This window comes from Tympanuchus pallidicinctus, unplaced genomic scaffold, assembly GCF_026119805.1.
Source record: "Tympanuchus pallidicinctus isolate F22 unplaced genomic scaffold, pur_lepc_1.0 scaffold7, whole genome shotgun sequence".
Lineage (NCBI taxonomy): Eukaryota > Metazoa > Chordata > Aves > Galliformes > Phasianidae > Tympanuchus > Tympanuchus pallidicinctus.
Genome location: NW_026294791.1, coordinates 21,445,860 through 21,467,143, shown reverse-complemented (window position 1 = coordinate 21,467,143; position 21,284 = coordinate 21,445,860). Strand labels below are relative to the sequence as shown.

At 34.5% G+C, this 21,284-nt stretch overlaps 1 protein-coding gene across 8 annotated transcripts in view; it reads right to left on the bottom strand.

Moving 5' to 3' along the window:
- The window catches only part of KCNT2 (potassium sodium-activated channel subfamily T member 2), a 143,480-nt gene that overhangs the window by 60,950 nt on the left and 61,246 nt on the right, over positions 1 to 21,284 (bottom strand). For all 8 annotated transcript variants that reach the window (XR_008202461.1, XM_052667073.1, XM_052667072.1 and 5 more), the window contains 6 exons: positions 20,533 to 20,713; positions 17,816 to 17,980; positions 16,318 to 16,454; positions 12,446 to 12,509; positions 8,086 to 8,194; positions 578 to 686 (listed from right to left, as the gene is read on the bottom strand). Coding sequence is in view for 7 of the 8 variants with exons in the window: in XM_052667073.1 (XP_052523033.1) it covers positions 578 to 686; positions 8,086 to 8,194; positions 12,446 to 12,509; positions 16,318 to 16,454; positions 17,816 to 17,980; positions 20,533 to 20,713 (765 nt within the window). In the remaining variant the exon portion in view is untranslated. The remainder of the gene's footprint in view (positions 1 to 577; positions 687 to 8,085; positions 8,195 to 12,445; positions 12,510 to 16,317; positions 16,455 to 17,815; positions 17,981 to 20,532; positions 20,714 to 21,284) is intronic.

Here is a 21,284-nt window from a genome sequence, read left to right as displayed (position 1 = left end):
CTCCACTTTTACAGATATACTCAGATTTACTTGTTAATGCTTCTCTCGGCCCATGGCATTTTCTTAAGAATACCTTAGTGTTTCATGTCAATAGCATACTAGGAATAATAGATTTTGTAGAATTCTTCCAATAAATATAGAGAAGTTCTAAGGGTGATTATGCAGTCTGTAGAGACACCATAATTCACTATGCCTTTCCATACACATATGTGGTGGTTATGTTAAAAACCATCTCCTTGTATGTGTATTTGCTTGCTTCTTGATGTCCTTGCTCCGAATCGCACATAATAGTTTGTATGTTAGCAAAAAAAAAAAAAAAAAGGCAGTGAACACTTTCTATTATGGAACTGATAACACTATGCAAAAAATTCAATATTTGGAGCATGAGAAGGAAATCTTTTTTGAAATTATCATACCTTAATTAAAATATCTTGATGTCTTTAAAGAGCTGAAAATACCAATCTGCTTTTAAAACTGAAGCAGTTGCCCAGCGATCAAGTTAAGCCATGTTATACAGAATCTCAGCTGTAACTTCTGCAAAGCGTGCTTTTGCTTGTTAATGGTAATATATACTTACTGTCCCCTGGAGGTATGAACCAGCAGTGTGATCAATGTAGAGGTAGCTGGACATATACAGTTTAGAGCTAGCATAGCATATTTGAATTCTTCTTCACACACAACATGATCTGTGGAGAGAAAAAAAAAAAATCATTTTATAAAAATACTTTTCATTAAACAGAATTATAAATTCCTATATTTGCATAAGAAAATAGTGAAGTTAACGGAGAAATTGCCTCCAGATCTTCAGCATTCACTTTCACTTGGAGAGTAGCTATGTACAATTTACCCCATCTATGCTGCCTTTCAGGTTGCATGACTGAAGTTAATTTTTCATCCAGATCCTACTTCAGGTGCAGCTGCAGGACAGAGATGCAATGGCCCTGTAAATCTAAGTTCCACTATCTTGCTTCACTGATAGTTACAAGTAGGCCTAAGTAACATAATTCAGTTTACAAATTTGCACCTTTGGCAGTTAATATGATCTGGTATAAACATATCAAGTGCAGCACAGAGATGTAAGTTCTGTACCATGCAATTTCTGTTTTCAGAAAATAGTACACACAGAGTACTGCAATGTAGGAGTATCTCCTCAATTAGATATGTAATGCTGGTTTACAGACTGGTTGTTTGGAAGTAGCTCTGGCATATTCGCACTTCAGTAGCTTTTATTTTGTTGATTTGACTAATGTTTGCCCCTGAAAACAGCTAATGGCTGCTGCCTCTGAAAGGGGAAATTCATTCTTGATCTTTCTAAAGATCGAGGCCTATTTAAATGTCATAGGGAAAGACTGAGTTTTGTGAAGACACTGTCAAATATAGAACAAATTGAGGTTTTTCTTCCCCTAAATAAATTTCAATTATAGCAATTGTTTGCTGCAAAAGGGATCTCAGACAGAAATGTGCTTTTTTAGTTGACCATGTGCCACTAATACATCTATTTGAAATTTAACCTAAAGATTTTGAGAGGATAAGGCATAGTCTGCAACTTGGATGAAATATCTATATTCCATTACCTTTGCAAAGGTAGCAAAGATCTATGAAAATGAATATTATCTTCCCCATATTGAAGGAACAGGAAATTCATTTTTGAATTTGTGTAGGATTTTGTCAAGAAGTTCCTTTCGTTTCTTCTTTAGAAAAATGTTGTAATATAGCTAATAATTTTGAAAACAGACCAAAGAAAAATATACAGAGAAATTATTTCATCATCTTCTATTTCATATCTTGTACTTGAACAGAAATGTACCTGCTGACCTGATTATATACAAATGAAAAGAAGTAAACAATGGATGGCACAATGTGTGTGAAAAGTATATATCTCACTTAAATCTTTCATATACTCTATGTTTTCTAATGAGTGGCTATACCTTCTGGATGGTTTTTATGAATAATACTGCACAAACAGAGGATTGCACCTAGTAAAGAGATGTCTGCTCTAGCCACCTTAATCTCACACACGTAAGGAATTTGCAATGTGTTGTCAAGATCTTTACATAGGTCACCATGTCCATGGAACTCATAGGACAAATTCCACTTCTCTTGTAGACTTTGACCTTGTGTGAGCCACTCATGTATTTGTGTATCTGAAAAATGTATGAAAATAATTCCTACTTCAGAAGTGTTTTGAAGCTTTTGAAATTCTTAGAGGTAATATAAGAGCGTGGACAAAAGCTTCTTAGCACTCTTAATTACCGTGATTAGGAATATTGTTCTTATTCACTGATAAAAACATAATCTCCAGACTATATAATGAAGCAATCCTTCTTGATTCCTATTCTGCATTTTAGGAAGAAAAGGGAATGCTATGTAGAATACTTATTTATAAATAGTAAATCAGCTTTAAGCTCAGTAAGTCCCAACGCAGGAACTTGATTTAATTCTGAATTTAACTTCTAAGGTTCATCTGCCTTTTTTATCTGACTTGCATGCATGCCTCAAAAATAATAATCCAAAGTGTTATGGCATAAGATTGCATATTGTGACTCTTCACTGTATTAGGAACAAGTTTTGTTCTTGGTTGGACCAATACAAGGTAATTGGACCTAATCTTGTCTTATTCCAGAAACGTGTATATTGCTATTGTTAGAATGTTCCCGAACTTAAGAGATGCTTATTCATGTTTTCAATTCACAGAAAAATGCAGCTTGTACTAACTTCTTCTATCTTCATAGTAAGTCTTGACGTGCAAGACAGAAATAGCAAGTTTTTCAAATTCAAACTCCCAGTAATGCTGCTTCTTTCTGTATACCTATTGATTTGTGCTGGCTTTTTTTTTTTTAATGGTGCTTACCATGTGAATTGTTTGATTCTCTCTCCTTCCCCTCCTAAGTTACACTTTCACATTAATAAGATGAATCTTTCATACTATTTTTGTTCTTTTCCTTCTTTTCTGTTTTAATTTGAAACTTAAGTAGTGGTACTATGGGTTTCTCCTCTTTGGCTGCAGCTAAGTTCTTGTATTATATGAAGATTAGGTCAAGATGAACTTTTTTCTCTAATTATTTGCGAGATCATAGCTTGTCTATAATGTCATTGTGTTTTACATTTATGTTCAATACTCTTATTGTTGACATGTGGTGAGGGTTATGTATAATATTTAATGCTTTCTCTTCTAAACTGAGTAGGGAGGAAGCTGGGTGATGGTCCAGTAGTCTGGGAAACTGATCAAGTCCTCGGACTTTGGTTACTAATATCATCAAATCAGTCATTCCATGTGGCAGAGGAATAAATTGCAGTTCATCTTGAATTGAATATTAAGGATGTCAAACCAATTTACCAAATAGAAGGATTGCATTTATACTACAGAAATATGCCTTTTAAATTTTTTCAAAGTTGTAGTTTCTGTGAAAATACTTTTTGGTAGAAAACATGTTAAGTCTGTCACAAATAGAGGTAATAATGCTATGAAGTGAGTTAAGACTTCTGTAATGATATTGAAGATTAAGTATATGCAAAATATTGATTTATATCTATAGCATCAGCCACGTGGTAAGAACGTGTCAGGTCTATCTGACATAACTACTCTGAGAAACCTGGCTTTTCTTAATTTGATTAGTTAACATGAGTACTAACATACTAGATAGAGAAAAACGTCCATCTATTATCTCCAGACTATTTTTTTTTATCCATGGTTGGATAGATTAATCATCAGATGTATTCAATATCCATTTCCGCGAATCTGGACTATGTTCCCTTCTCATAATCCACTGAAGATGTAAAATCAGACTTCACCAATCTGAGCTAATTCATTACTGTATTTTGAGTAAATTAAGAATCACAAAATATGTTCCTATTCCTGGAACTGTGATTATATAAGTTTTCTGAACATTCAAGGTAGAGATGTTTATTTTCTAGCAAGCATATGAAATTTATTAGTAAAACTCAGAAAATACGTAATTTATTCTGGTCTCTAAATTGAATAAATTTACTGTTCTACTGTAGATAACTTTCACTTTATTTCATGTTTGTGCTAAAATGCAATGCCAGATGCATATATTAAGGGTACACAGCCTTTTGTAGTCTTGTGTTTAAAGGAAAAGCTGGAGGACTAATAAAACCATTGGCAACTGCAAGCGAAGTAAAATGCAATATTACTGAAAGAAAGATGAGTTATATGAAGGTATTTGTATATTGGAAAGCACAGAATTATAAAAATGGCTTGTGTTGGAAGGGATGTTAAAGATCATCTAGTTCTAACCCCCCTGCTGTGGGCTGGTTGCCACCCACCCGACCAGGCTGCCTTGTGCCCCATCCAACTTGGCCTTGAACACCTCCAGGAATGGGGCACATACTTCCTGGGCAACCTGTTCCAGTGTCTCACTACCCTCTGAGTAAAGAATTACCTTCTAGTCTCTAATTTAAATATCCTCTCATTCAGTTTCAAGCCATTCCCCCTTTCCTAAAACTATCTGCCCATGTAAAAATTCTGCCTCAGTCTTGTTTATAAGCATTCTTAAAAGTACTGGAGGGCTGCAGTGAGGTCTCTCCAGAGCTTTCTCTTCTGCAAACTAAACAAGCCCAACTCAACCTCAACCTTTCTTCATAGGATAGGTGCTCCAGTGCTCTGATCATCTTAGTGGCCTCCTCTGGATCTGCTCCAGCAGTTCTATATCTTTCTTGCATAGGGGGCTCCAGGTCTCAACACAGTACTCGGGTCTCATGAAGGCAAAATAGAGGGAAACAGTTGCCTCCCTCACTCCTCTTTTGATGCAGTGAGAGACATGACTAAGTAATTACAGCATTTAAACTCCAGGCAAAAGATTGTTATAAATGGTGATAGTGTTTCCTTGCCCATCTAATGACTGTTATGCTGACTGTAAAAAATAGAGGAAAATAGAAGATGCAAGGGTCTGTCTTTGACACAGAGTGAAAACATTCCTTTTCTGACAAGCCATATTATTCAGTGCAAAGTATCTCTATTCCCTAAGTGATTATAAGTTCTTGTACTCTCATTAAACAGGAGAAAAAAAAAAGACAAAATATTGCCTACTACACAGAAATTAACAATGACTTGTCGTTTATACTGTTTCTAAAGCTTGAGACAGAACAGCATCCTGCAGACTTTCTTCAGGAGAATTAACTTAAGATCTAAATTTCAGTACTATGTACTATCTTATGCCATGTAGGTTTAGTGGCTAAAGTATGATGCTGAGATGCTGTAGTGTTTTAGAAATTTTCAATTTAGTTAAAAATAAAATGTGTCAGGAGAACTTTTCTGAAATCTGTGGGTTTTTTTCTTAAGTTCAGTGACTTTTTTTGAGAATTGTTGCCTCTAAACTTGTGTGCAAAAACACACAATAAAAAATGGAAAAGTAAAGGAAGAAATACTGAGTATTTCACGTTCATAAAAATGCACAGTATTGGTTTGGGAAACCTCTAGAAGAAAGGAGTCATTTTTAAAGGAATATCAAATTCAAAAGAAGCCTTTTGTATTAAGGCAGTAATAAAACAGTTCTAAATCATAATAGGAAAAGCACTTAAAAAATTGTTGCATATAGTTACAACAAATTTTATTTGTAAAGACCCTGGACAGGAGTATAGTTTGTAGCCTCCACTGGGCATATATATCAGATCAAAGCAGAATTGAACAAGATTAGTAATCACAGTGAAGTCGTCCTAGGAAAAAGTCTGCAGGCAAACATTATTCTAATGATTGTAAGCATTAGTGGGCAAATATTTGTGATAGGTCAGCATCTAATGATGATGTTTATGCTGTGCAGGTAACCTGACCAAATTTAAAACTGCATTAAAAATTTCTGGTGTAATCAGTAAGATAAATTAAATCTTGTAGAAATGCTTGTAATTCTCTGCTATAAAGTGTTGCATGGTGAAACTGTAAGACATAAATAAATAATGCTATTTGCAACAAGCTTGTGTGGAAATGGATGCAGTGATCCATTCAAAATAATTTTGAGAAGTAAGGTGCTCTATAAATATTCAGCCCTACAATTCAGTAATTTGACAATCAATATTAGAGGAGGATAATGTGGTGGAGAATACATAAGGTTTTCTCAAGACCTTCAAGAAGTAAGGAATATAAATGAAGACAGTGAGATAAAAGATTGACTAAGCTCGAAGGAGGGAAATATTAAAATGTTTTGGTTTTGGGTTGTTTCCAATTTGCTCATTTTGCTTTGTTCTTAGGACAAACTTAGTGTGACTTAGGACACACGAGGGGGAAAAAACCCTCTGTTTTGGAAATCTAGTTATACATAGGTCACTCTGAAAGTAATGCTTCCTGTTTATTTCTGTAGAAATGATAACAGATACAAAGAACACAATAAATCAATTTGATAGAGCAAATTCTCAGCTACAAAGCACTTTTTCAATCATTAACTGTGCATTTCCAACAGTGGTGAACAAGTGCCTGCATGCTACGCCCATGAGAACGCACACTAGAGAAGATGACCCACTGTTACTGCTGCCTTTAGTGAAATGCACCACCTGCTGCCTCTCTGTACTCACATCCACTGTTTGGTCTCTGGAAATGTTCAGCAAATGTCAGTGAATGCCAGTGGGTGCTTTTTTGGTTGGTTTGTTTGTTGATATGGAGGAATTCAGTGACACACCTTTGCTTCATAAGAACTTTCACTTTGGACACAATTCTGTCAGACTGCCCCTCTGCTGTCATCTATCACACGGCAACAAAATATTACGGAATATTGACAAGAAGGTTCAACCTCTACTGCCTACCACCAACATCAACCTCTGACATTGTGGCCAACATCACAAAATAGGAAGCATTGATTTCAGAGCATTGTATACACAGTATACACTGCCCCTACAGAGACATTCAGGGATTCAGAATAATGAAACTATTAAAAATACAACTAGTAGCAATAAATTAACAGTTACTAATAAAGAGAAGTGGCCATGAATAGAGAGAGTAGAGGGAAGAGATTGTTTGTGCTACGTGGTTCTAAAGGGGAGATGAAAAAGCATCATTCCTGTCACAGCATGAGTTTTATTCCCTGCTGTGCTATCTCATAGTTTAAAATTATACTTTCATAACTTTCAGACTGCTATTTATGCTTTTTCCTCTTTTTCCAACCTTGTGGCAAATGCAGTAGCTTTTAAAATTTCAGCCTTTAGCTGTTTCTCTGGATTCGTTCTGTACTGAAATTTACTTCATCACGTTCTTGGGATGATGAAGGAGACTAATATTTGTCCATTTAGTTTTTTTGAATTTTGCTGTATGAATCAGCAGTCCCTTCTTGCTTAGAGTATCCTTCAAGAAAACTGAATTTTCAAAATTACAGTTGAAAAGGAAGGCTTTTCTCCTGCTTCATGGTGCTACTTTTCCAGAGAGAAGTAGAATGAACTGTTATTGTAAAGAGTATTCATATATTTTGCACATAAGTATATGTGTGTGTGTGGATATACGTGTATGTGACAGAGAGACATAGATTTCCACCTACACAGTGCTGAGAAAGTTTCTGAATTTAGAGCTAGTAATCCATTCTTATGAGAGAGGTTTTATCTGGATTTCTTACATCATTTTGCATTTTTTATTTTCCAATACATGAATTTCACTGGATACAGAACTAAATTACATTTCTCTTTCCAAAATATTTGAAAGAAAAAAAAAAATACTTTTTCATATGAGCTAGAGAAAAGCATCCCAGTGTAAAGATTTCTTTTTTCTCGAATGAATTTTGACCTTTTCTAAGTAGGTCTTTTCATATATCCCTTGGTAACAGTATGCTATAAAAGTCAGAAATGATTTAAAGACATGGATAAAACTTACCTGGATTTATAATTGAGAAGTAACAATGTATGACGTATCAAGTAACACTGTGCTATAAGAAATGAGTATCCTTCAAATGCTTATTTATAAGAGCCTGATATAGAAATGTTATTTTACTATTGAGAGGATATATTAACCCATAGTACTTGAAAATGTTAAGCTTTTAATGAGCTTCTAACTAGTAAATACACTTAGGGAATCTCCCTTTGATTATGCATTCATGAAACAAGCTGCCAAATACAAACAAGCGATTCAAATGGCTGAATTCTCACACTTACCTGCAAACTTGATGTGGAATTTATTCTCAGGTTTCAGTATTTGGACATACAAAGGGCAGTTCGGGGCAAAGTCTTTAACAGCCCATGCTCTTAAAATGGTTTGATGATCCTAAAATAAAAAGTAAGAAATTATAACAATAAAACACGTGTAATCACGATGATACATTAGAAAAATAATGCTTTACAAGTCTGTATTGCAGGAAATTCATTTCAAAAACTGTACAACACCATCTGGTATGGATATTTATGTACCCCTTCCATATAACATGTAATATTACTTATATATGACACACATGTAAATATGCACACACATTTAGTCAGCTACTGATCATAGGAGTATAAAAGATTTTTCAGCGTGTTGGCTTTTCTATCCATTACTGTCAAGAGTGAGTTAATGGTAGGAATAATATTCCTACTCCATGAAAGTATACAGTAATATATCCACTAATTCGTATAATGAATTTAATGAGGTATGGCTAATTTCAATGTATTAGTGATCAATTTTTATTTATTTCAGAACTAAAAAGGAGTAATTAAGAACTGCACTTAGGAAACAATGTTTGAGTTGAAATGTCTTGCCTAGTCATGAAATTGGTGCTATGAATAGATAATATGTAAAGAATGATTCATTATGTTTGCAGCATTTGCCATAAGAAAGGCTTCCAGACTCATGAACGCAAGGGAAAATCTTTGCCTTTTACTTAATTGACATTTTCAAACCATGATGTTTTAATGTCACTTGAGATGGTAGTGAGTAGTTTTTGCACTAGAAATACTAGAATGAAATCATAACAGGAAGACCTTTTGAGGATGGTGAAATGCATTAGTTCATGAGTTTTAAATTAACTTTTTATGAAAGATGTAGGATTACTGCATTGATTCAGGAAATTTCAGAACTCAGCTGTACCATGCTCTAAACTTTGCTTCTATAAAGTCACGTTTTCCTCTCTTTGTCTGTCATGTATGATTTCTTATGAGGGGGAGTGATTGTGTTGGCTTTGTTTTCGGAGGTCCTTTGCATTTGAATTTTTTTTTTCCTGTCTAGTTTCAAGGGACTGAAATGCCAGCATACCTCAGCAGTAGCAAATGGCTAGGTAATGGGACAGAAGGAGGTCACAGAGATACACTACAGAAGCCAGTTGTTTTGAGGTGGATTTGGAACAGATTTGAATGTCTGTAATATTGTAGATATGTTATCTGTTATTTTATACAAAAGGTGCCAAGAAAACCTAGTCATCTGCAGTGATAATGGAGCCTCATTGCAGAGTTTGAGGTTACTAAATTCCCCACTGCATTTCTGATAGTAGTCATGCAAAAAACACATTGGTCTGTAAAATGGTGAGAAAGAGTTATTTCCTGTGCACTAATGAATAGAAATGTAGCTTAGATTTAATAAAATTTAGGTGACTGTTTTTATTCTTAAGGATTATATAAGGAGCTTAAATTAAACTTACTGTGATAAACCAAAGCTGCACCACCAAATACATTTAATTGTATGCTTCAAGCCCTGTTTACTCATCCTCTGTTCTTCTCATTGTTATTCATATATTCTCTGAAATTTTTTTAGAAATATTTTCTCTATAAAGCATTACTATTTTTTGGAAGGTGAAAGAATTTCTGAAGTTGAGAATTAATAAAGCTTACTACAATTTTTAAAATGCAAATGTCATTAGAAAGAAAAAATTTACTGAACCTAGACCTATAGAAGTAGGTGTTGATTGATTTCAAAATAAAATATTTTTAGATAATTATAAAAGAATGGGAAAGATACTTAAAAACTCGCAATCATTTGGCACATTCACAGTTTCAAAACTGCTAAATATATATTGTTCTCCATTTGCTATTTTTTGAAGCAATTTACAAATGCGTAACATATATAAAGTAGGTACTTAAATGCTTTATACAGTTTCAGGAGATCATCTAGGTATGCATGTGCTCTTAATATTTCCATTGTCATAAGCATATGTTTGTGTACAAAAGCTGGTTATTTAGGATTCTCACAAAATTAGAATTTTTCCCCAGTTACTTTCACATCACAGAAGCAGACCAGGGATAGAAATGAAAATACAGGTAGGAATTTTAAGTGCTTAGATTCAATCTATTTGTGCAGTATTTGTGGCTCTCCCTTTTACATTTCTAGTAACTTATATACTAGTTTGTGGTGACGAAAAATTTTGACATTTTTAGCACATAAAAAGGCATTAAATATGTATGTATTATAACTAGAAGCAGCTAATGCAAAATTACGCTTCTATCCTCGTTACAAAGTATAGGCTTCTTTGGGAGTTGAAGGAAAAAATATATTCTCTTCCATGTGTGTTTGCAGGTCACACAATGGCCTGCAGTCAGTGATCAAAAACCACCAGATATACTGATGATGGTAAATATAGAGGTGATATTTCAGTTAATGTAGCAAAAACTGCAAATTTTAAAGTAAGTGTAGCAGGAATTTACATTTTCAGAACTCAAATCAAGACTTTAAATAAATTTGTTTTCCTATTTTAATGTGTTGACACTTGAAAGTCACTGTGACTTGGATTAACGGTATAATTATCTCATGCAATTTGATTAAAGGAAGGAAAAAAGTTTAAGCTTCAACTCAACCATCTCTGAATTTTCTGAAAGGGTCAGAAGCAGGATTTTGGCAGAAGCCATCTTTCATATATTTATAGTGCCTACTAAGAAGTTATCTATAGAATAGTTCAAAGGAAGTTCCCATCACTCACTAGATTAGACCAGTAGAAGCAATGTTTCAGGAAAGTGTATTATGGACCAAATACAGGCAGCCCACTAAACGTGCTGACTAATTTCACGGTCTGGCACAAGGACTACATCTCTAAACCATCAATAAAAAACAAAAACAAACAAACAAACAAAAAAAAACCAACAACAACAAAAAACACAACAAATTGTCATCTACACATAAGTGCAATTTGAATTCCGTTTAGGAGTCGCATAGTTGAATCCTACTAGTGAAACAGATGTCTGTCTTGTGTTATATAGCAGAAAAGCAGCTTACTTCTTGGTCTCAGTGTCAGAATTGCATTTGATATTGTAAAATTTGGCAAAGCTTTGTCTTGCTAGAGAAGAGAGAATTTCTGGTAGGAGATTTTGGAAAGCTGAAAAATTCTTGGTCTGACTACTCAAGTCCCTACTTCTCTAAGTGAAAAAGGAAGCAATATTTATGAAGTAACTGTCTGACACCTGTTATTGAATTTCTGAACTATTGTTGATACCCGTGATCAAAAGCAACACAAATTTAGGCAACAGAATTTAATTAACAGAATAGCAAGTAAAACAAGCATCTATCAAAACTGCTGGTAGCACCTATGACAAATGAGTAGATCCTCTGCTGAGTACCATAGATGGAGAGATAAAAATCCTCTCTGCCTTTGAAAAATTGCTTCTAACAACAACTGGTAAGAGATGTCCTCAACACATCTGTTAATTTTTGACAGCTGTCACAAGTAGGAGAGAATCCAATGCATTTCTCAAGCTCGGCAGGATTAAAAAATCAGCTATAGACTGTTGTAGACTAACACTGACCTGGACAAAGATGGAAACTGTCAGTTCAGTGACAAGCTGTAGCCTTGTGTGTATTGTTGAAGTACTTAGTAGTGCCTAGTGCTGGAACAGTATAGGAAATTCTATTTCCTTTCAGAGGTTTAGGAGGCAGTAAAGGAAAACAAACAAACAAACAAAAAAAATAGAAACAAACTTGCCCTATATTCCTTGTGCAAAGGAAATCTAAGCAACAAAAACAGGGATGGAGGTGAAATCTTATTGAGAATCTTCAAATTATACTGATCCCAGGAGTCTCACTGTTACAGCTCAGATGCTTGACTTATGTCATTCTCCTTTGGAACCACAGACTGGAAGACTTATTTGAATTTTAACGTTCTGAGATTTCTAGGCTCCCATGCTTTTGACAGACTTGAGAGTTGAGACATGAGCTATCAGGATCTAAGGCTGATAAATGGAAGCTCGAAATCCTGTTGCTTCCAGCTCCAGGGACCTCTAATGGCAGGCTTTGTTATAGAACTTAAAGCACTTAAAGGTCTGAGATCTCTAGCAAATCCCAAGGCTTTCTTCAGAGTTTTGAAACTGATGGTTTTCCTAGAAACAATTTTTATGAATTGACAAGATTCCAACAAACATTCCCTGACTGGAAAAGTTTTAACTCATTCAAATAGTAGTATTTACTGAAGTTTTACGAAATATTTGAAGTTAATTCAATTTATGGAAAATTTGTGTCTTGAATCAGCTTACTTTAATCTTGTGCTCTTAGAAATCTGAGGGTACAACATCAGTATAAACATCAGTATAAACATTCATTCTTGGTTATTTCTTCAGAACTTACAGCTGCTGTTCTGTCCACCTCACAGCGGCTACTTAGAATGAAACAAGCTTCAGCATCATCCATTCTAGAAAAATGAGGGAGAAAACCTTGTTACATACAAAAAAACCCCACGACCTTTTGTTGATTCATGTTTCACATTTTATGGTCTTATGTGACTGTAGATACTGAATACAGAGAAGTCTATCTGCTTTCATGCATTATGTGAACGTCAACAACACTCCTCTGTGTACTTAATCACAGTATGCCAGTACTTCTTGGCTAGGTTCTAGGAAATTTTCTTCCCTTTGTTCCAATAGAAGCTGTGCCAAAGTAAGAAAAGCAAGGTGGCCTCCAGCACAATTACTTTGCAAATTAAGTTTTTATCAGCCCCGAGTATAAAAAGGTGAATTAATAGCTTGAATTCTAACTTGAAGGTACAGTGTAGGTGAAGTCACAAGGGGATTTGAATACTAATCTGTTGTATGTGTAAGAGAGCAGTTTTATAGGCTTGTCAGGTTTCCTCTCGTTAAGAACTTGGAGTTGTAGGCTAAGTGAGAATAAAAGGTCATTCCTTGATGAGAAAGAAGGGTAAGCCAGAGAAGGACTGCAATAAGGGGTGAAGTGAAAGACTATGTAAATAATATTTCCAAAGTGTTTGGAAAGAATTGAGATGATATACATTAAAAACCTAAGCATTGTTTTAGTGAGATAAAAATAAGAGCTTGTGTAAGAAAATACTGGCAACGTTTGAATTTAGTCTACATAGGATGCTCTACAAGATGATCTCAAACATACGATCTACAATATTTTACTGGTTTTATTTGAGCAGCAAAACTTAAGATGCATTTTTAACAACCTGCAACTAAACTTGATGAATAGATATCCATATTGAGAAGCCAGATAAACTGAGTAATAACCTTTTAGTTTATGACTATAGAAATAGTGAATTTATGTGTTTCATGTGTGATCATTCAGAGAAAATATAAATGGAAAAGAAGGATAAGATAATTATATATTGTCCCCTAGGCAGCAAACAGTAGGAAAAACAGGAGAAGCCTCAGTACTTGAAATGCAAAAATAATAAAAAAAAAAAAGTGACAAAAGCAACTGTGTATTTCTAAAATAGTAATGTCAAGTGCAACTTACACAGAGAAGAATGGGCAATTCTATATGAGTAGTTTCTAGTTTCAGATAAGCATGAGAGCAGAAGTGGTAAGGTCTTTAAAAAAAAAATTTAGGAAGGAAAATTCAGTGAAATTAGCGATGGAGCAGCATTTGAAGAGATGATAAGTAGGGTCAATATACAGATGATTTTTTGAGGAAATGAAATCTCATTGATCATATTCACCTTTTTCTCCAGTGCTTTTTAGAAGCTTCTTGAATCACTTCAGCCACAGTTGGCAAGGATAATTCCACTGATGCTAACATTCAATAGATACCATGAATTTAGACAACTGAAACACTAATAACATCTATGCTATATTAGAACCCAGAATATTCTGACAATTCTATTAATTTTCTAATAACAAGAAAAGCTTTGTAAATTTTTATGCCATTAAATCTGAAAAATAATATTGTTCTACTGCTTGAGAATGGAAGAATTTGAAGTGACTTGATACACTGAAATATTGAAATAAATTCATGAAAACAATAATAAAAAAGAAGCTTAAAGTAAAGGAAGAGTGGATAAGAAGAGAATTAAGATGTGTGCTGGGTTCACTGAAGTAGAAAACTGTAAGAAGAGAAAAACTGTTTTTAACAGCATGGGAGAAATCTGTAGAGCAAGGAAATATAAAGTTACTTTCTAGCAGTAGTCTTCCTGAAGAACAAGAGTTTTTTGTCAGTTACTGTATAGATATAAAAGTTCTAATTGTACTGATGCCCAATAGATGTAGCAGTGTTGTTAAACCACGACACTGTTTTTTCTTGTTTTCCCAGCGAACAACCAAAAATTGCAAAGTGAAACTTTCAAAGGTAGGAAGCAAGAATGAGTATCATTTTTGTAGTCCGATGGTGTACTGGGACATAGGAAAATACAACTCTCAGTTAACTATTTACTAAATATGCAGTACATCAATTTTTGCTATTCCCTTCCTTCCTTTTGTAGCATGACCTTTATCATGATATTTTGGCATTGCAATTCATCTATAATATATGTATAAATTTTGATAAATAAAAAGACACTTCTTGATTTTTTTTTTAATTATTATTTTTTTTGTGGTGTTAAACATTATTTTGTTTAGTGAGAGACTTTTTTCTAAGGGCGGGTAGCAACAGAATGAGGGGAAATGGTGTTGATCTGGAAGAAGGTAGATTTAGAATAGATATTGGGAAAAAATTCTTTACTGTGAGGATTGCCCAAGGAGGTTGTGGAGGCATCCAAGGCCAAGCTGGATGAGGCTGTGAGTGACATGGTCTGGTGGGAGGCATCACTGCCTATAGCATGGGCTTGGGACTAGATGATCTTCAAGGTCCTTTCTAACACAAACCATTCTATAATTTTATTTGTTAGAAATTGTTTACCGTGCATATTGCTATCTTCTCAGTACACTATATTCTCATTGAAAAGAATATAGAAAACATCTCAGGTACTGGTTACTGGTTTACAGATCAAATTAAACATCCTATTAAGTTCCCACTGTGCTTTTTCCCTCAGGAGAGGTGGAAAATTATTCTGTGACAGGTACATTCAATTACATGTTCTGCAGGAAACAGGTACTTCATTGAGTACCTCCAGGTTATTATAAGTGAAATTCATTATTATCTGTAGGGAACAGTCTAATTTTTCTTAATGTGTAGAACAAACGTTAGCCAAATTCCCCTATGAATTCGTCCTTGAAAATGAGCAACAAAGTGAAGAAAAAAAAAAAAAAAGGAACCGCTTTTTGAAAGAAGTTCATAATCCTGAACAAAGATTTTCTGCATTTTCAAGTAAGGTAGTTATGAAAAGGTAGCTATTTTGTTCAGTAGCAGAAATTTGAAGATAGCACTGCTTGCTAGACTTCTCACAGATGAGATTCTTCAGAATAATTCTTTAGAAGGCTGAATGACACAAGTACTGACGTATTGGCTTGATTTTAGATATCTATATTAGTTGATTAATTTAAGTGAAGACAGTTACATTCTTATAAAAAGCAGTGCAGATAAATTAAAACAGTTATTTGAAAAGAATCACCTTTCTCTTTGGAGTCTGAAGAGACTACCCTCCTACACAAATTCCACTGTGAATTCTTTCCCACCTTTAAGTGATTGAGCAATGGTGGTTGGTTTTGGTAGTCTTTGTGGGGTTTTTTTGGTGTCTTTTTTTTTTATTAGAAACTTTGACTGGTTTGACGGATATGTTTTGATTACTGTCATTCAATATTAACTGGCAAAGAGGTTTTTTTTAGAAGTGGTAGAAAACGTGTGCTAAGAGCAAGATCCTGAGGGAAGAGTACATAGAGGTAAAGTAGAGTCACTGCTTATGTTACCAGGATGAACTTATTAAGAAAACAAGACTGTACAAAGCATTCAAAGGGTGATAATTACTTTTGTTCACTTTTTCTCCCCTTCAGTTGGCTTACTATCTATGCACAAATAACAAAAATTCTAGCATTATTGGCAGTTTCAGAATTTTCAACACAGCTTTTGCTAAAGAAATGATAGGCACTCTGTTTCAACACCTTAAAAAAATAAAAATAAAAAAATAGTGATTCAAAGATTGGTCAAATGAGGAACTTACAGATATGTTCCTTGAAAATTTTCAGACTTAAGGAAAAAAAACAAATATAACTAAGATCCCTGTATTCTAAATAAGCATACTTTCCTTCTAGCTGTTGTTGTTTGTCAAACTTCTTTATCAAAGAGGATATGTGAAACAAGGTAGTAAATAAGCGTTAGCTATATTTGCCTACTTTGCTCTCAGCAGGTCTTGATCTTTTAGTGCTGAGCCTTGGAGATAGATAACTCTTTGAGACCACATCGGGATTTGTAACACTCTCCGGACCTGAGCATCCATTTCAGTAGGACACAAAATAACAACATAATAGTCCTGCCAAAAACATAATGAGGAATAATCATGTTATTATTTGATGATACCATTTGTTGTTGCCAGGAGATGAATCAACAGACCAAGGATATATTAAACTTCTGTGATAGTTCTCAAATTTCACTGACAAAAGTAATTTGAATACAAATGTTTAAAATATGGAGTCATTCCTAAATGAAAATGGCAAGAATACTCATACAAGAGGTTAAGGTGACCAATAGAATAATCCTATTACTTTTTTGTTTCTATGAAAGCATAAATTTTTTAGACACAGTTCACTTTTCTGTCATTACAGCTGGAAAATATAGGAAGCTTTCCACAATTAAAACAGTTATTTTCACCATCTCTATTACTCCTTGAAATCTTTCCTCTGCATTAATGGGCAGATCCAATTTTTACTACCTGTACAGACAATCTCTATTAGAAATAAGGTCACCCTGACATGTATATGCGTGTGTGTATGAGAAGGAGAGACAAGGTTAGGACTGTCTCGATATGAAGTCTTCCTTATCACACACAGTCCTCTGCTGGAAGCTTACTTCCAGCATCATCTGTATCCTCCAGCTTCCCACTTCAGTTGTGAAGGGAATGTATATAATTTCCTTCATGCTACATAAGTAGTATTAGGACTTCTCTTACTTCATCTGTATCACAAAGACTGACCAATTATAAATCTGTGAAATACTAGATTTGTCTGTACGTTTGCTTAGACTTCTTACTATCTGATTAATTTGGAGAATATTTTGCATTTGGTATTTGTCATGCTGCTGCTCAGACATTTTGTGGGGGTTTTTCATTGCATAATTAAGTGTGGTGCCATAGGTAATGGTAAAAGACATTGGCAGAGAAGATTTTTTAAAATAAATGGTTTATAGAAAAGCTAATGATGATGAATCCAAATTGCTACCTCATATAAATAATCTTTTATATGATTGGAACAAGTTATGTGACATCTGCATTAAGTATTGAATGTGTACAATGAGAAAGACTTTGTAACCACCTTAAAAGGTCTTTGCTTCTATTTTTTCCTTCTTCAAAAGTATCTTTAAAAAAAAAATTCAAGTTTCCATTCCTTTCCTTCTTTGAGTAGGAAAAAAAGAAGAAGAAAAGGAAGCTGCATGGGAATGTCTGTTTCTAAAAGGACTAGCATAATTCAACAAGACAATAATTCAGTTCATTTTACCTCAATTCAAAACAAATGTCTCCATATTCCATTTCTCAACAACTCAACTTCTTATTGCAATTCTAGATTCTCAGTTTAGCCAACTATTTTTAAATTCAGCTTTGCAATTCAAAAGTGACTCCAGAACACTCCAAAAATCAGTGTTATGAGATTCTTTTCTTTTTTCTTTCACTACAAATACCTGCAGCCTAGGGTGAGCATAGAATTCATTTAAAAAATCCATAAGTAGATCAATCTTCAGAGAGCTGACGCACAGCACAACATGTTTTTCCGTCTGAGCTCTGTGTCGACTGTAGTTGCCTCCGGACTTCTGTCTCTCCATCCACAAATACGCCAGCTGTTCAAACTGTAATAGATATGTGTCAGTTAAATACAGTCAAACAGCTGTGCAGTAAAAGTGTACCCCTTACATACAGTGCATTGTTCAGATCATGCTTTTATTGAATGATGCTGTTAGCGCCAAATGTATTTTTCTTTGCGAAAAGTTCTTGGAGTATGGGTTAGATTGATAGTAGGTTTACAGAAAAATGTGGAAGTATGGCCAGTCTCTATTGCAAATAGCTGAATAACTTCATTAAAATATCATGTGACTACACCCAGCCCTAAAATTTTAGAAAAAAGTGATGACTGTGTTGTTTGCTATCTTGTTCACATATTTCACATCTCTGAGCTGTTTTTCCAGTGCCCTGTGATCTAAATGCTTCCCTCAAACGAAAAGTTAAGTTTTTATATGCTTAGGTTAATATGAGTATAAATACTTAGAAGCACTATTTTACTTTGGGCAATGACCATCTTCAGAAATTTCATAGTACTCTGAAGGTGATTGTATCTGTGTGTTACCATCCAATCTGTGTACTCACTAATATGACTTATACATATATATACCACTTACATTCATGGGAGCTGTTAATTTTGCATTTTTCCATTTGCCATCTGAATGATGTAAGCAGTCTAACAGTAAAATCTGTTTTGTACTCTAATGAAAGGGAAGCCTAGTGTGTAAGCTAGGAATTATGACAGAATTATTATGAATATAAAATATTGCTCCACTAATCAGAATCTTTTAAACTAAAGACAATACTGTAATAATCCGTGCCTTAATATAATTCATAAGTACCAAAGTGTTTTGTAATATGCATTTAATCCTGAGATCAATTTAACTATATATCTATTGCGGTAACAGCTTTTTCTCGCAATTTTTATTGTGAATAATAATTCACTTAATACAGTAGAAAGACAAAGCTCAAGAGTTTATAGTAAATGGGGTTAGATCAGGCTAATCCTTGGTGGGGAGCTCTGCTCTCTGATAACAGCGACAGTGCCAGAGGGAACAGCATGGAGCAGTGTCATAAGGAGAGACAGGTGAGGATTAGGGGAAGATTCTTCCCTAGAGGACAGCAGGCATGGACAGCAGACAGCAAGTTGCCCAGGGCACTGATCATAGCCCCCAGGTGCTGGAGCTCACAGAGCATTTGGACAGCACTGTTAGACATAGGGTTTGGATGTTGGGTGGTCCTGTCTGGAGCCAGGTATTGGACTTGGTGATCCTTTTGAGACTTTCCAACTCAGGATATTCTACGCTTTTGTGATTCTAGATAATGTCTCCCTCATTCTGCGTGTAGAAAACTATAAAGCCTCTTCATCACTACAAAAATGTGGAAATAAAATAGTGAATAATACTTAGATTGATGTGAAAGAGCAATAGATTCCAGATTATTTACAGGTAATGCATAGATTTGGTCTTTATATTAGAAGTACTTGAAAAATGAAATTTGTATTTCTGTGGAAATTCCAAATTTCTTAAACTATATTTTATTTCAAGCAGATCATATATTTTATTAGACTGTCATTGAGTGGGAATACAATTATATTAGTGCATATGTTTGCATATGCAGGCATTAAATATTTGGCTATAATTTAAATGTTCAGGTAATTTCAAGGAAATTAATGCTGACAGCTTGAGCTTCAAGTCTCACAGGGTTTCTATATTGTCTGCTCAGAGTTGAGGCTTAGTTCACAATCAAAGAAGTAGAATGCGGAAATCAAAGCTGTATGAGAAATTTGGGAGCTTTAAGGCCTAGCATCTGGGTCTGCTGTAAGATTCAGTAAGCATGCATGATGTCTCCCCACACTTCCTTTTTGTGCCCGTGAGTTTTGGATCATCACCAAGAACAAGATATTTAGTGTTGTGACACGGCTGCCCTGTAGTCAGAGAGCGTCAGTCATCAGGTCTTTGCTAATGAGCTGACAAATGTCTAGTACAAATTTATGGAAACTGATTGATTACATGAAATACTTGGATTTTCATAAATCAACCTAAGCTCATATAGGCACCAAAAATTCCTAAATGTGCACTTGGATCAGTGTGTGCCAACACACACAGATGTGAAGACAATTTGCTTGAGTTGCAGATTTAATGAGTTCTTTTTTTAAGTTTGCACTGAACTGTGAGAACATGAGAGGAAGTGGAGAGAATCAAGATTAGAAACAGGGAAAGCCTGCAGAGGAAATGCTGTACTCATAAAGTGCAGGGTATTCGTTTTTTTATTGTGGTTGATTTGTTTTTTGTTTTTGTTTTGTTGTTTTCTGCATTTTTCAAATTACCTAGGATAAAGAGAAGGGCTCTGTGATACGTGACAGAAACAGAAATCTTTCACCAGAGATTGAAAGCTGGCTTCAGTGTTAAATATTTTATTATAAATTTGTATTATATTTTTATTGTACATTTAATCTAAACAAAGATAAACAGGAAAATTTTAGGAAAAGACTAGAGGGTACAGAAGATGGTTATTATTTCTGATATTTTATATGCATTGCAAAAGGATGTTTTGGAGGGGTTATAGTTTTGTTTTAAAAACAATTCTATAGAGAAAATTAAAAAAATATATCCATGTTTACCTGTATGGGCAACACCACAAGTGCAACACAGATCATAATGACAACAAGCAGTTTTGAAGGCCATATCTTGGGTGTAACATCCCCAAAGCCCACCGTGGAAAATGTCACTATGCAGAAATAAAGGGAGTCAAAGAGAGTCAACTTGTTTCCTGCTCGTTCCAGATGTTGAATTCCACAAATACTATGTAGAAAAGAATGAATAAAGACACGAAAAATAAAAACTGCACTTAGGTTCAGTTCAAGTTTGATGATTATATTGTATATGCAAAGAATTACTTCTTTTAGAATGGATACATTGCTTAGGAAAGACATTTCTAGGAAAAATGAGTATCAAACTAGAAGTGTTATTAATATATATTTTTACATCATGTCTAATAATCTCATTTTTTTCAATATTTCCGTGTGGTATTGAGAACTTTGCTACTAGATTTTTCTTAGTGACGAGGGAGAAGTGTTATAAGGAACATCATGGACTGATGCAATTCCTTTCTAAACCAGAACAAGACAGATGGTATACAGTTGCCACCATTCAGGTTTTTTTTAATGTATCTTAACTTTTCAGGGAGACTTTACTGTTATAGTGAAGAAAATGCACATAATACTTTCTTTATATCTGTTGCTCTCTATATTGGTCTATATTGCTTTGTATGGCAAGAGCTATTAGCATGAACACTAGTTCATTTAATACTGTTAGTACCTATGGTTACTAACTGTCTGGAATAAACCAAATGTGAGAACTAAAGGCTATCCAG